The sequence below is a fragment of the Gymnodraco acuticeps genome, unplaced genomic scaffold, assembly GCF_902827175.1.
Source record: "Gymnodraco acuticeps unplaced genomic scaffold, fGymAcu1.1, whole genome shotgun sequence".
Lineage (NCBI taxonomy): Eukaryota > Metazoa > Chordata > Actinopteri > Perciformes > Bathydraconidae > Gymnodraco > Gymnodraco acuticeps.
Window position 1 is genome coordinate 46,067 of NW_022990956.1, and position 15,206 is coordinate 61,272.

General features: G+C 40.7%; 1 protein-coding gene across 9 annotated transcripts in view; it reads right to left on the minus strand.

Annotated features, from left to right (window-relative positions):
• Positions 1-320: 320 nt before the first annotated feature.
• LOC117558758 overlaps positions 321-15,206 on the minus strand; it is a 38,346-nt gene continuing 23,460 nt past the window's right edge. Inside the window, exons 1-8 of one of the 9 annotated variants that reach the window (XR_004570865.1) lie at positions 9,999-10,264; positions 6,890-6,958; positions 6,227-6,266; positions 3,043-3,154; positions 2,127-2,936; positions 1,687-1,812; positions 1,471-1,563; positions 321-1,163 (exon numbers count right to left, since the gene is read on the minus strand). Coding sequence is in view for 5 of the 9 variants with exons in the window: in XM_034235143.1 (XP_034091034.1) it covers positions 4,934-5,959 (1,026 nt within the window). In the remaining 4 variants the exon portion in view is untranslated. Of the gene's footprint in view, positions 1,164-1,470; positions 1,564-1,686; positions 1,813-2,126; positions 3,155-3,555; positions 6,267-6,889; positions 6,959-9,998; positions 10,265-15,206 lie in introns of those variants that run through there. The other 8 variants (XM_034235143.1, XR_004570864.1, XR_004570863.1 and 5 more) reach the window with 8 other exon arrangements.

Below are 15,206 nucleotides of genomic sequence, written 5' to 3' on the forward strand. Positions count from 1 at the left end.
ATTGTAGTGCTCCACCTGTATACATGTATGTTTGTTAATTTGAATAAAGTTCCATTGTGATTGACATAATTGTTGTTTTCTATGGTTGCCAATTGACCCACAGTCAATGGTTCATGTACATGAACAGTTCATGAACAGTTCATAGCCAGCCATTGAATTATATTCAGTGACTGGGTATGAACTGTTCATGAAGTTGTTATGAACAGTTCATGAACCATGGTTAATTCATGAACAATTCTTGAAATGTTCTTGGTTGAATACTGAATATCCCTACACTCACTGAAAACTCCATTTCATGAATTGTTCATGAACCTGCCTAAAACCATATTCCATGAATTGTTCATGAACCATTCCAGAACAGGAGTTTCATGAGTAGTTCATGAACTGCCCTAGTGCCATTTAATGTTCATGGAACTTTCATGAACAGTTCATCAACTTTGTTATGAGCTGTTTATGAGCTGTTCATGAATATGGTTCACTAATATTCCATGAACTTTTCATGACAAGTTCATGAACAGTTCACTATCATCTCACCGGGGCAGTCGGGAAAAAAAAGAAAAAAAGTCAGGCTTCTTACCTAACTCCTACCAGAAAAACAGGAGGAAAAGGGGTTCAAACAAAAAGGGTTTCTCACTCCAACAAAACAAAGCGTGTCCTCAAGACAGGTTACATTAGCTTAGCTTTACAATAATGAAAACAAATGTACAACACAGAATAACAGATCAGATCTTCTACCACAGACACAGAGTTTGGAGTAGGAGAGGTCGATGAGAGGGCAGATGGACTGCATGGCTGCAGCTGAAATACTGCTGTATCTTCAGGTGGACCAATCAGCAATGGTCCATGGCAACAGCTCACTCAAATAGTTTGTTTTTTAACGATTGGGCTTTCTTGGAGAGCATGTTGCCTTCTAGCTCCATAAAAAAATTCTGGAGCACTTCGAACGTGTACTTCAGTTTAGGGGGGTAGTTCAGGTTCATCACATACATGAGTCCGAACAGCATGGTAGCAGCTAATGCAATGTTGTCCACATCGGTTAGTACCTGTTGGCCTTCCAGGACAATCCCAATATCCTCTGCTCTCATGGTGGAATTGGGTTTGACAACATGAAGTCCCACTGTAATCCCCTCAATGGACCGCAGAAGGACTTCTTCATCTTCTGCCTGCAGAGTGCACAGTCACAAAAGGAACAGAGTGAGATCTAACATATCAATAAATATATATACCCATTACTAAATCCCTGTGTTTAACAAGTACATTTGGTCAGATTTCAGTACTTTTAAGCCTCCTTGTTATCTGATATACTCCTGTCTGACCTGATACAAAAATGTTCACTTCCTGTATCCGTTTTAAATTAAAAGCCCTCTAGCTTTTCAGTGTAGTCTGGCTATTAAACAAAAAACAGGGATGTTCACATACTTTTTAAAGCCCAACAAAAACATCAAAAGGTCAGATATTACTTCTACTGACCACAAACTCTCTCAGCAGATCTTCTGGGTCCTCATTGAGGTGCACACACAGCCCCTTCAGAGGACATTCCCGCCCTAAATCGACATCATCAACCTAAGTGAAGGGGAATAACAAAATAAAGAATCTGTTTTGCTCAATGAAATGTGTACACTATTGACTCGATGTATAATATTTCAAATTAAATTCATTCTTATTTGAGTCATGTTTAAATGATACCGTTCAGACGCTGGCCCATCGGTCCTCCTCTCATCTCTTCTGAAGTTTGTCAGAAAACACATCCAGCTGAGAGAGAAATCTCGATTGGAGGGGCAGGGTTGTTATGCGCTTAAACTCCGTGTTTATCTAAGAAAACAAAATGTCACAGTCATAAAAATCATTTCATTTCTACCCTAGCCTTGCTGCTATAGGCTCAAACTGTCTGTGGACACCTTATATCGTTATTTTCTTTCTCTGTACCTGTATACTCGCGTCCCAAATATGTACTGTACTAATCTAGCTTCCCCGGAGATGTTTGTGTCTGTCACCTGGCAGGTTATCATGGTATCAGGTTGTTAGGTATTCATATACTGTACAAACTTAAAAATCCCCTGAGACATACGTTGAACTTGTGATATTGGGGGCTTTATAAATAAACTTTGATTGATTGATTGACATACCTTATTTATATCAAAGAGAGCTGGCCATCTTGCATGAAAGTCTTGTACCTTGGGTGCGTCACGTACCACTTCATATCTCCTGTATGCAAACGTCTTTTCCATTTTCCTCTTAACCACCTCCCTGTTGTTCCTCTTCTTAACATCTGATAGAAGCTCCACTCTCAGACTCTCAAGGCTCACGTCAGATTCTCCAATAGGATAAAGGGGGGCAGTAGTTTACTTCTGAACGCTTTGTTTTTTTTATTCCAAAAGCAGGACTTGATTTGCCCTCTGGTCTTTGCGTAACAGAATTAACCATCACCTCAGGACACCCAAGCTTTCTCAACTGAGCGCGGTAGATGGCCAGTTTATTCTTTAAGCTAGCTTTCCAACCAGCATATCCAGTAAGGGAGCCTTTCTCAGTCAGGCAGGGATGTTTTGAGATGAGGGCCATTCCAACCATGTTAAACTGCCCATCACTGACATAAACTTTGTACCGAACTATTTCTTGCACCAGTCCTTGAAGAATGTTCGACCTCAGTTTAAAATCTGGAAGAAGTGAGGTACCATTTTCGATATAGGTTGCATTACCCCGCTCAAGTTTCAATTCTGCATCATAGCAAAAATGAGGAACAGGGAAGATGCTGGGCCAAACTGACCTTGATCCAGGGGATTCTGTTGAGGAGAGTACTTCAGTGTCAACACACTCACTAGTCAAGGATGAGGATTCTCCAGCATCATAAGCGGTAGCTGAAGTGGAAAGGCTACTTGAACACTTGGTAGTTAAGTGCTCTGCCATGAAGAGGACTCTGATGGTCCCTCTGTCCTGTACTTCATCGATTGAAGTTAGATTCATAAAGTCATTTCCAAATAGTGGATCCATAAATTGAAGTTTGAAGTTTGATTCGAGACCACATTGTCTTTGTACTTCGCTAACAAGTTCAGTTACAGATCCAGGAAGTCCATTTGGAAAAGTCACTCTTTGGCTGCTGTTGTCACCCAGGATTACTTTAAGAATGGCCAGGGAATTCATCCTTCCACTTCTTTCTCTGTGAAGAGGATAACAAAAGGGGACATTTTAAACAGGTTGTTGCAAATTGTTAAATGATTCCCTGTTTCTGATCAGACATTTCGTATGAAAATAAATACTGGTTTTACTTTAAACTTGAATACTTTATTCAATTCTCCGATTAACTCCTCCACTAAAACGTTTAAGTTCAACAAGCAAACTTGGGTTGTGTCTTAACATTAGGAGGGAAGATTTAACCAACATTTGTGTGATATGCAGTACAGTAAAGTGGAACATATTATGCTAAGGACAATGTGCTAAAAAAAAAATCCCACACTCAATATGGCACAACCAAAACAACCAGAGAGTGAAGAGAAAAGAGGCATGGAAAGCAGCGGAGGCCAACAAAAATGGAATTCAGCTGTGTCGAGATCTACTAACCTTTTATGAGGATATGCCTGCGACCATGCGACTTGATCCAACCATATAATCAGCTAGAGGATAGGGGTCAGTGAGTTCACTGAGTGCCACAACTTTGATCTCTCTTGACGGTGACAAACTTAGTTCAAAGGCTCTGTAGTGTGCACTGTACCACCCACACAGCACTTTCACAATGAGGGACAACTCCTAATTTCTAACAAACATATGAATGATTTCAGCAAACTCTGGCATTCCACTAACTGATCCATGTGCCACTATCATACCTTTGCTGTAGGCTATGCCACCACTTGATGCATTATTGGCAAGATGCACTTCAGACGTGTTGGGGTGTTTTGACCTAACAGCTTGAACCACTTCCTCTTTAAGTACATCAACTGCTACTGTGTATACACTTGATACATCACGGCTAAATTGACCATAGGATGGTGAGTTTAGTTGGAAAGCAATCATAAATTGATGTTTTGAAGCCAAAGTGAGAGGTATATTCTTAAAGCAACTTGTATGCTTTACAATCGTCTTGAAGAAACTATGTTTGGCTTCAAATTGCATTGTCCAGAGTGTGACTAGAGGGCCAAAATACCTTATCATCTGAGGGTAGTGCTCGAGATAGTGGTGCTTGGGTAGAAGTCTGACACCGGGAAATAGCTCTTCGTACCTCTGTCTATGCTCAACTATTTTGCTTTCGAGGTACGATATTGATTCATCTGTATGCACGGGAGCAACAACTAGCTCAACAATATCTTTTAATTCCATCAATATGTGCCATGCTGGCTCATTTTCTGGCACTAGGTGTCCAATCAAAAATGGGAGAAACCTCAGTAGACTCCAATTTTCATGGGCATTACCTCCAATAGTTTTACGACCCGAAAGACTCTGTGGTACAACATGTGGTTTATTTCTTTTGTCTGACCATTTATAGGGAAAAGCCAATATAGCTTTATTCAGGCCCTCTAGTGTAAATAACTTATTTGATGTCATCAATGACTAGCAGTAGGCCAGCTCGACCGGGACAATACCCTCAAATAAATCATGAGCAATGTCCGGGGGAAAACCAGTGACAACATGAAAATGAGACAGATTTTTGGTTAGAACACACTCTCTTTTAACTCCAAAGCAATGCGCATTATTCTCAAGAGCAGTTTTTAAATGAGCTTTATAAACCTCTTTAGTTCTCAAGCTAAAAGCACCAGATGCAACACAGTCAGATCTAGTATCACAACTTTTTGCAGTGCAAAACCGACAGAAGAAGTCACCTGAAAAACTTTCAGTGAAGCCTGCAATACTGTGCGCCCCTAAGTTATCTGCAATAACACTCTGCACTGTACCTCTAAGAGACTTGCCTAACAAAGGGACATACACACCATGGTCCTCCAGAGTTTTAAGATCTTGCAGAAAAGGTTCTAATACTTTGTGAAAACCATGTTTTTACATCAACAATTTTGCAAAGTAATGCAAGAAAAATTGATGATAAAGATGAGTGAGAGCCAGGTGGAAGGTTACCTAATACCCAGTAAACACCAAAAAGCTTATGTTTCTTTCGAGAGGTGCCTAAGGGATTGCAAGTTTCAAAATCATCCACATACAGACGCAGTGATATACGTAATTCCTCAGCATTCAAAAAGCTGTTCTCTTTAAAATGCAAACCATTTTCGGGGGACCTGAATTCAAACGATGGGTCAATTTCTATGTCCTGCTGTCCACAATGGCTTTCAATAATCTTTTCAAGAATGACTTTGCAATTGAATATTTTATTTAAGGATTTTAACAATGGGACATACTGAAAAGTGTGATTGTTTTTACGATCAAGTATGTAGGTGATTGGTTCCACAACATTGAATTTATTTTTGTAAAATTGTTTACGTTGATACGAAGTGCTAAGTGGGCCACCTTTTTCAATTGCTTTATGAACTGGGTTAGATGAACAAACTGCTGTGGCGATTTCAGTCACTACAGAGTCATCCACTTGGACGTTATGATGCTCAAGGATCTCACTTACTAAACCTCTGGAAAGTGGGACTGATGCTGAGCTTAGTAAGTAGTAGAGTTCTTGCAGAATTTCATCAATTGCTGTACCTTGCACATGCAGTAAATACTCCAACTTCAACAACGCTGCTGCAAGCTGCTGCTCAACAATTCTTGGGAGTGCGTTGTCCTGGCTTTTATGATCTAAGGATGTCACATAAATGTCCTCTTCCTCATCCTGACAATGATCAAAAGAATCATGTAATGATGATGATGATGATGATGATGAGGATGATGATGATGATGATGCTAATGTAGTTGTTTTCACAATACCAGGTGCAAAATCAGTTAAGGTGTGAGGTGTGTCGACGACTCTTATGGGACTTAAATGTTCCGTAAATACTAGTTTGAAAACTACAGCCAACAAACATGCAAGGGACATTTTCACTTTTTCTCAGATGTTTGTTGATATGAACAAAGTACTCCCTTTCATTAGATACATTATTGCACTTACATATGTGACAACTGAAAGTAGATAACTCTTTTTGGGTCTGACTAACTTGTGTGGAATGCACTTTACTCTGGTGTACAATTAAAGCATTCCATGTCTTAAATGTGCATGGGCATTTCAAATATGTACATGGATAGTGAATGGTGCGTCCAAAATGTGGATGCTCAAGTTTATAATGTGTAAGTAGTGCAGACCTACTTGCTACAGCAACTGGACACCCCTTACACTTCCACATTCACTGTAGAGAGAAAGATAAGGCAAGGCAAGTTACTATATATTATATTTAAATGTGCAAACTCATCTGTCAGTTTATTAGGTTAATCTACAGTAGCAAAATCAAATGCAGTCGAATACACAAGTCCTGCAATAAATCCTTCCTTCATGGAGGTGATCTTACTTTTTGTTAAAACTCTGAGAGGTTTTTTCACAAAAGCTCTTTTTGGAGGATGGAATCTGTGGTGCTGTTGAATGGTGTTGTGATATAGTGAGAATTACTTTTTATATCAAGTACACCCATGAAGAACAACCAGGTTAGACTACATTACATTTCATTTAGTTGATGTTGTTTTCCAAAGCGACTTAAAATAAGTATTATTGTAATGTAAGACTACATATAAGAAACACCCTTATAGCCATTTCAACAAACAAAACATGATCCCTTTTGTGAAGGAGGCTTTATCGCAGAATGTTTGGCTTTTGCCTCTCACTTTCTGAATAACTGTTGCCAAATAAATCAGAACATGTGTATATCCCTGCAATGTTTGCAGTATGTAAATGTTATGAATAAATATTCAGAAATTGTCAGACTAATACCAGTTTTCAATTAGTCAAGTAAATCACACAAAACATTTGAATACTCACCATTTACTACAGAGCCTTTTGAACAATGTTCAAAGAAAGGCTGAGGTCGATCTTCTCCACACTAATTACCTATCACAGAAAAACATATTTGCAATTATTTCATTATTCACACACAAATAAGTACAACTTTGTACGGAGCCATACACATCAGCGTTGCGAGCTAATTTCCATTGGTTTCATCAATGGAGACGTGCACTGGCTTCCAATGTCTTTTTTTCAGGCCACGGCCTTCAACTGTGGGACCGCAGCAACGCGCACGGCTCGTGCATGACGAGGAACAACTAATCACAAGTGTCGCTTTCCGGGACACACACAACATTGTATCTCAGTTTTGATTCACTGTATTTACGGTATTTACATAAACACAGAGCGGATCAAAGCAGAGTCCTTTTGCAAAAAAAATGGTTTACATCATTTTTTTTTTACACCAAAACATTTTATACACAATTTTTTTGGGAAAACACTGCGGTCCCACAGACAATATTATAATATATCTTTAACAATCAACACCTTAAATGGGTAAAGATGGTCGCTTAACGTAAGGTAGGCCTACAACCTGCCTCAGCGCCCTTAAAAGTCGGCACAAGAGTAGCCTAGACATGCAGAGCCTGAGCTCGGTTTAATGTGCATAACTTTGGACAAGGTTCAAGCAACTGCCGGACTTACGCTCTACAAATACTCACACTAAAAACACGCTGTCAATCAATATAAACTCACCTTATGATGTTCATGGCTTTATCCTAGCTAACACCAGTGAATGACAATGTTTACAAATTGACAGCTGTATTTACGTTGCTCGTTGTAATGGCAAATGTGAACGATCTGCTTTTTGCAAACAATGCGTCTTGTGATAACCTGTAACGATGACGAACAATTGATGACATTTAATAACTTTTACCTTGGAGAGATCTTCTCGGGAGAGAACCAGCTTACTTAAGAAAAGATGGTAGAACCCCTCCCCCCACCCCCCTTTAAAAAAATAAATTAAATAAATAAAAAAGCTTCACATTGTTAAAATAAAGACATTTTGCAATGTTTTTCCTGCTTTACATCTTGTCCCTTAAAGTGCCATATTGTTCAGGTTCAATTACGAAACTATTAAAGTACGGTTTTGAGTCCGACCATTTTGATTTGTGAATAAAATAGTTGTAAATAATAATTAGAAGCTGAGTAATCAGCTGCAGAACAAGCTGCTGACGTATGTGCTCAGTGGGCGGAGTTACAGAAACATAACTTTTTTCTTATTTCTTAACATGATTGAGACTTATAGAACGTACACCCCTCAAGATTAAAAGAGTTCTACATGATTGATGTTTCGATGAGAAACATGAATACATTGTCTCATATATTAACTGCATATTTGCAAATTGAACAACCCCACCTTCCCCTTTTTTTTAGTGTGCTGCTGGCACCGGTCCCCCACACACACACACACACACACACACACACACACACACACACACACACACACACACACACACACACACACACACACACACCACACACACACACACACACACACACACACACACATATTTCCATGCAACTCTCTGATTGGTCTGGTGTCTTGCCTCTGTTGCATTCACTGAACACGGGAAATTACAGTGCTATCGTCCTCTCTAGTGTCATGATGAGGTTCACGTAAAGCACGGTTAATGTATTATATTATTGAGGTAGAATTGTCCGGGGCTACAGAAAAAACATTCGGGGCAGGCCAAAATATTATTTTACCAACAATGTGGAATTTATTGGCTACATATTACACAGATTATGCACAGCGGGAGCAGCAATAACCGTCAAATAATAATTCAGACAGGGGAGCTCCGCACCCCCTGCCTGCCGCTAGGGGGTGCTGCAGCGCCCTTAGCACCCCCCTTCCCGCGCCCATGCAGGTACATCAGCACAGAGAGTTATCCACACATCTCTTGAGAAGCCATCAAAATCACTGCTGAGGGATATTGTGCAGAAAGAGTCACGCAAAAATCCGCTCAAAACACCAGGCATCATTTGGGTGAGGGAATGCTCCGGTTTTGGGACAAAATTAACATGGGATCACTCTGGTCATTGTACGTACTTCGTCTCACTGGAATATTAACGGTCAGATTGAATACAACATCGACCCAATTTCTCCGGTCAATGATGGGAGAGTTTTTAAACTGACAAAACACTGATCTACACCAGTGTTTCTCAAACTCTTTCATACCAAGGACCACTTAACCAATACAAAAACACTCGCGGACCACCTAACTCCACAAATATCCCAAAACACATCGTTTTTCTAGAACAGATTATAAATCGCCTGGAAATGGTACAAACAAGTGGCATCATGCAATAGAAGGTGAAACTTAAGCTCGTTCCATTGCGGAGATATTCCCACGAGAGTGCGAAAAACTTAAATGTATTTATTTATTTCAAATGTGAAATGTTACCAATATACTCACGGACCACTAGGGGGCGCTCACGGACCACACTTTGAGAAGCACTGATCTACACCATCCCTGTGTATTTAATCAGTAGTTACCGGTTGTATCTTTACTCAAACTATTTCACCATCTAGTAATGCCAACTGGCTAGCTAACTAGCTTAGCAGTATAGCATTAACCTCATGTGACTGGGGGAAGGGGAACAATGGGAACACTCAACATCTGCAGATAAATAACCACACTGCTTGACAATACAAAACAACACAATCTTCATTTATCTTAGCTCTAAATTCTATAGATGCTGACCTTAAAAGCTGATCTCATACACAATCGTTTCGGCTTAGAACATCACACAAAAATATACTTTCCGGCTTAAAAACTCCTCACAATATACTTTATTAAACCAGACTACGCAGGTTTAACACATCAAACATATAGACTAACATGAATGGACCCAGTCCAGTGTAAAACAGATCAGGTCTGGTACCTACCCAGAGGTATTTAACACAATGTGGACCCAGTCCTATCCCAGATAAAATCTAGTGCCTCCCCAGAAGGTCTTAATACTATGTAATATTCACATTAATCGGGCAGCGCCGAAGATACAACAGAGACGAATAGAAACACTATATACAATCTCCACACCACTCGCAATCACCACGGAATTAAACAGGTAACTGTCTCACCTTTCGTTTAGGCCCAGCCAAAAACTCATTTTCTGCAGCCTAGTGTGATGCTAGTTAGTTTGCAGCCTTCCCCTCTCTTCCAGCTCTATCCCGCTTCAGAGTCCACCCAGTGACGCCAAATGTTAGTGTATTCTAGAATCCTGAAGGCAGGAGAGACTGAAAAGAGTCAAGGGAAGCTTATAAAAGTTAACAGCATTTAATTACACAAAATATGTGGTGGTGTACAAAATGAGAGGTGCGAGTGGAGGCGCTCTCCTCATCCGACCGGTCAGTCCAGGTCAGCAGGTAGAAGAGATCAATTATTGGCTTGCTCTTCCTGTTGTCATCTGAGGTCTTCTCCTATTGGCCGGCGTCGTCGGGGGCGGGTCCAATGCAATTCCTGCCTTTTTCTGTTATAATTCAATCATTCTGGTGTCTGTGGTTATTTAAACATTCCCTAATAAACGTTATTCAGCGGCAATAAATGAGTGCTAAACCCAGTGTGCTCAGTGTACAACATCACATGTCATTTCACCTTTGATTCACGGTTTGAAAATGCAGCATTTCGCCACATGCTAATGCTAACCGGAAGTGAATAATTTTCAGAATAAAATGTATTAAGTTAATAGTTAGTGAACTTCAGGTTTTTCAGAATAAAACTGATTTAAATTAAATAGTGTATTTAATTCAAATTACGCCATATCAACATTGATTTTAATTTCTAACAATATATAACAATACAAAATAACAAAATATACACAGCTAGATCAGATCGCGTTTTAGATGCGACTTTAAAGTATAGGGGAATTATTGAAACAGGATTTGTACAGTGTTCCGCGCCGTGTGTGTTTGTGTATTTTTGCGTTTGTGTGTATTGTGTTTGTTTCCCGGGGAAAACACTCACGAGAAACACCGGCTGTTGTTATGCCTGCAGTGACGTAAAGTTACTCCGTTCTCCGCTTGTAATTATGCCGTTACAAGATTCAAAGTTGTATTTATCATCTGAATTTGCCAAAACAAGTTTAATATTCTGAAAGCCAAGACTTTGTTTATTTGAAATCAGATAAAAACAAACTGTAACGGACCCTGCCGTGTTATCTATAATTACTATACACCTTACATTCATAATTTCAGCCAGAGGGAGGGGGAGCGGCGCTGCGGAAGAGCAGAGTGGCCAGTGAGAGGCGAGCTGTGGTCTTCCCTTTACAAGCTTAAAAAATGCCTGTAGCTACTGAGATTGAATATTGTTAGTGTATTCTAGAACCCTGAAGGCAGGAGAGACTGAAAAGAGTCAAGGGAAGCTTATAAAAGTTAACAGCATTTAATTACACAAAAGATGCGGTGGTGTACAAAATGAAAGGTGCGAGTGGAGGCGCTCTCCTCATCCGACCGGTCAGTCCAGGTCAGCAGGTAGAAGAGATCAATTATTGGCTTGCTCTTCCTGTTGTCCTCTGAGGTCTTCTCATATTGGCCGGCGTCGTCGGGGGCGGGTCCAATGCAATTCCTGCCTTTTTCTGTTATAATTCAATCATTCTGGTGTCTGTGGTTATTTAAACATTCCCTAATAAACGTTATTCAGCGGCAATAAATGAGTGCTAAACCCAGTGTGCTCAGTGTACAACATCACATGTCATTTCACCTTTGATTCACGGTTTGAAAATGCAGCATTTCGCCACATGCTAATGCTAACCGGAAGTGAATAATTTTCAGAATAAACGTATTAAGTTAATAGTTAGTGAACTTCAGGTTTTTCAGAATAAAACTGATTTAAATTAAATAGTGTATTTAATTCAAATTACGCCATATCAACATTGATTTTAATTTCTAACAATATATAACAATAAAAAATAACAAAATATACACAGCTCGATCAGATCGCGTTTTAGATGCGACTTTAGAGTATAGGGGAATTATTGAAACGGGATTTGTACAGTGTTCCGCGCCGTGTGCGTTTGTGTGTATTGTGTTTGTTTCCCGGGGAAAACACTCACGTGAAACACCGGCTGTTGTTATGCCTGCAGTGACGTAAAGTTACTCCGTTCTCCGCTTGTAATTATGCCGTTACAAGATTCAAAGTTGTATTTATCATCTGAATTTGCCAAAACAAGTTTAATATTCTGAAAGCCAAGACTTTGTTTATTTGAAATCAGATAAAAACAAACTGTAACGGACCCTGCCGTGTTATCTATGATCAGTGCTTGAATTGGAATGAAAAAGGTGCCAGTACTCTAAAATCAGCAACTTTTTCAAGTCAATTTTATATACAGCCCACAAACAAGAATTTGGCTACTATAATGCTGGTGGGTTTGTCTCTTTACTACTGTATATTTTAGAAAGGTTCACTGTACTTAACATTTTTTATGATAGGCAGCGGATATGGCTAAAGCTCAGTAAGGTCAATATTAACTGAAAATATAGCAATCAAAGTCTAGATCTTCTGCTGAAGACACATGAAGCAGAGACCTTTCAGGTGAGAGCCCCTCTGGTGGTGTTCAACATTAATGACAAGGAAACAAAGCTCTGGTCAGAAGCATTTTTTATAAAAAGCTTTAACAAAATTAAGTATTTCTGTACATTTTGAATGCAATCTAACTTTCCAACTCAGAAAACGAAAAACGAAAAAGTGCCAAAAGTCTTCTCACATGGCTGAGCTGCTTTGCAATATACTTCACCACTGAAGAATACAAATATGTATAAAGTAAACTATGATGCAATCTAACTTTCCAACTCAGAAAAATGATAAAGAGCATGAACAAAGAACATGTAAAAACAAATGCAAAATTTGCACAATCTAAAATGAGAAACTGTAACTGCAAGTAACAAAGTCTGAGCCATGGTAAAGAGTTACATTGAACACCAAGCTGACCAGATAACTCCCTGGTTGGTCTGAAGTCCTTCTATCTCCAGGATCTGTACAAATCGGCACATTATGCCAAAAGTCTTCTCACTGGGTGAGCTGCTTTGCAATATACTTCACATTGTTAGAAAAGGCTCCAGAAGGCCTTGGGGACATCAGTATCAGGGGCTGGAGCTGGACAGGCTCTTTCATCAGCACTTCTCCTTCCCTTTGCCAGCCAGGACCTCACATACTGTTCCGGATTGAACTGTCCTAGTGATGGTCCATTACATTTAATGAAAACCAGGCTGGACAGTCGGCTGACAGAGAGAGCATTCCTTTTTGCAGTAAGGATATCGTTCATGCAGCTGAATGCCCGCTCACACTCACTAGTGGAGACAGCGATGGTTCGGACTGCTTTCAGTAGAGGCTCCATGGCAGCAGGTGTACGGGATGCCCTGGTTTCCTTGTATTCGCGAAAGCCCTGAACAGTCTCTCTTCTGTCCACTTTCAGCACTTCGCACAAACGTAGCACCTCTACGTCCCCATACTGTACGTCTAACTCCTCTTCAGGCCAACTTCCAGGATGGATAACTTTCATGTCTTGGATTAGCTGATTGTCCCGGGCCTCCCGGCCATGTAATGGGATTTCTCTTGTGCTGACATGAGAGGAGGTTGTGGAAGTCATTCTGTGTCTCAGATTCTCTACCATACTGCGGAAAAACTGACCTGCATGAATCTGTACAAGCCTGCCATTCTCACGCAGGGCAACACCCTTGAAGGACTTCTCAGCTAGAGCTGTATGAACTGTAGTCATGTGTGGGCCAGGCATGGTGACCATGGATTCAAAAACTCGTATTTCTCGAGTTAAGAGCCTATCTGCTGTAGGCAGTGTCATCTCTCTTTTTTGGAGTTGCCGAGAGAGATCGCTGAGCTCTGTGAGCGCATCGTACATCAGTCCCAGATTGCTGACAAACGTTGCAGATGTGAGCACATCATCCAGGCCCTTGTACTTTGCTCTGTCTCTGGAATCCCTGCTCGTGTCGTTTGCAGCATTTGTGAAGTGATCATGAAGCACTCGGTAGTTTTCCCAGACTGCTCTGACGCTCCTTTCACTTGAAGCCACCCAGCGGATGGACAAAACACGCCCTATCACCAGGAGACGCTGTCCGACTGCTTGCGCACACTGCGCTAACTGCCTCTGATTTTTGGGGGAGGCATGGAACAAGGAATAGAGTTTGTCAAAAAAGATCTGGAAATGATTGAGCCCTGAGACCTCCTTGACCACATCCCCAACTGCCAGCTCTAGACGATGATTGGAGCAGTGCCACACAAACAGGCTTGGGAATTTACTACACAACTGGGTAGCAACGCCTGTTCTCTTCCCTAGCATGACTGAAGCCCCATCACATGCAAAAGAAACGAAACACTGACCTAAAAAGTCCTCGTTAAAATCTCTTCCAAGACACTCCATTAACGCCTTTGTGATGTCATCAGCCGTTGTTCCATCCAACTCGATCAGCTCCCAAAAAAACGTTTCGGGCTCAGCATCAGCTAATGCTGAGTGTAGACACACAACAAGCACCGTTTTACCACTAATAGTGGTAGATTCATCGACCAAAACACAGAGTTTTCTTTGGTTTTCTGTAATGTCTTTTGCCATTTTTTTCTTCAGCTCATGAGCTATGTGGTCGATGATTTCGCCACAGGTTTTATTGGAGTGCAAAACCCTGCCCACGTTCAGCCCATTCAGTTTCTGTACATTCAAATCAATTGGCATGTCTGTGAATGGCCGGCTATGTTTGCCAATTTTATATGCCGTTCGAAAAACTCTGATAGTGGTGTCTAATTCAGATTTATGCATAGACTGCACTTGATGTTGAATAGTTTCACGTGAAGCAGATGTAAGGATGTCAGCAGCTTTTACATGGGCTTGTGATTCTTTATGTTCTTTGATTTTTTTTCTCAGGCTAGCTTGTTGTTTGCCCTTGTCAACACCGAAATGAGACACTGCACACTCACCCCATTCAGTTGACAGTTTCAGTCCTTGTCCAGTGTGTATTCCCAAAGATTTGACATCTCTGCATATCCGACATCCTAGCTTCTTATCTTTAAGAAGGAGCCATGCATTGGTCTTGCAAAAATATTGCACCTGGTCCGTTGTCCAGCAGTCAGGTGCATCGCTTTGCCCGGTGTTGGTGGTGGCAGTTGAGCCAGCAGCAGCTAACGTTAGAGGCTCTGGAGGAGGCGGCGGAGCTATAGTGCTAATGCTAATGCACTAGAACTTGGAGCAGGAGGATCAACCAAAGAAAGCTCCCCATCAGACACAATTTCCAACACAGGCACAGCATTCTCTGTATTTGAAGTTTCTTCCGGCGACAACCGCTGTCTTT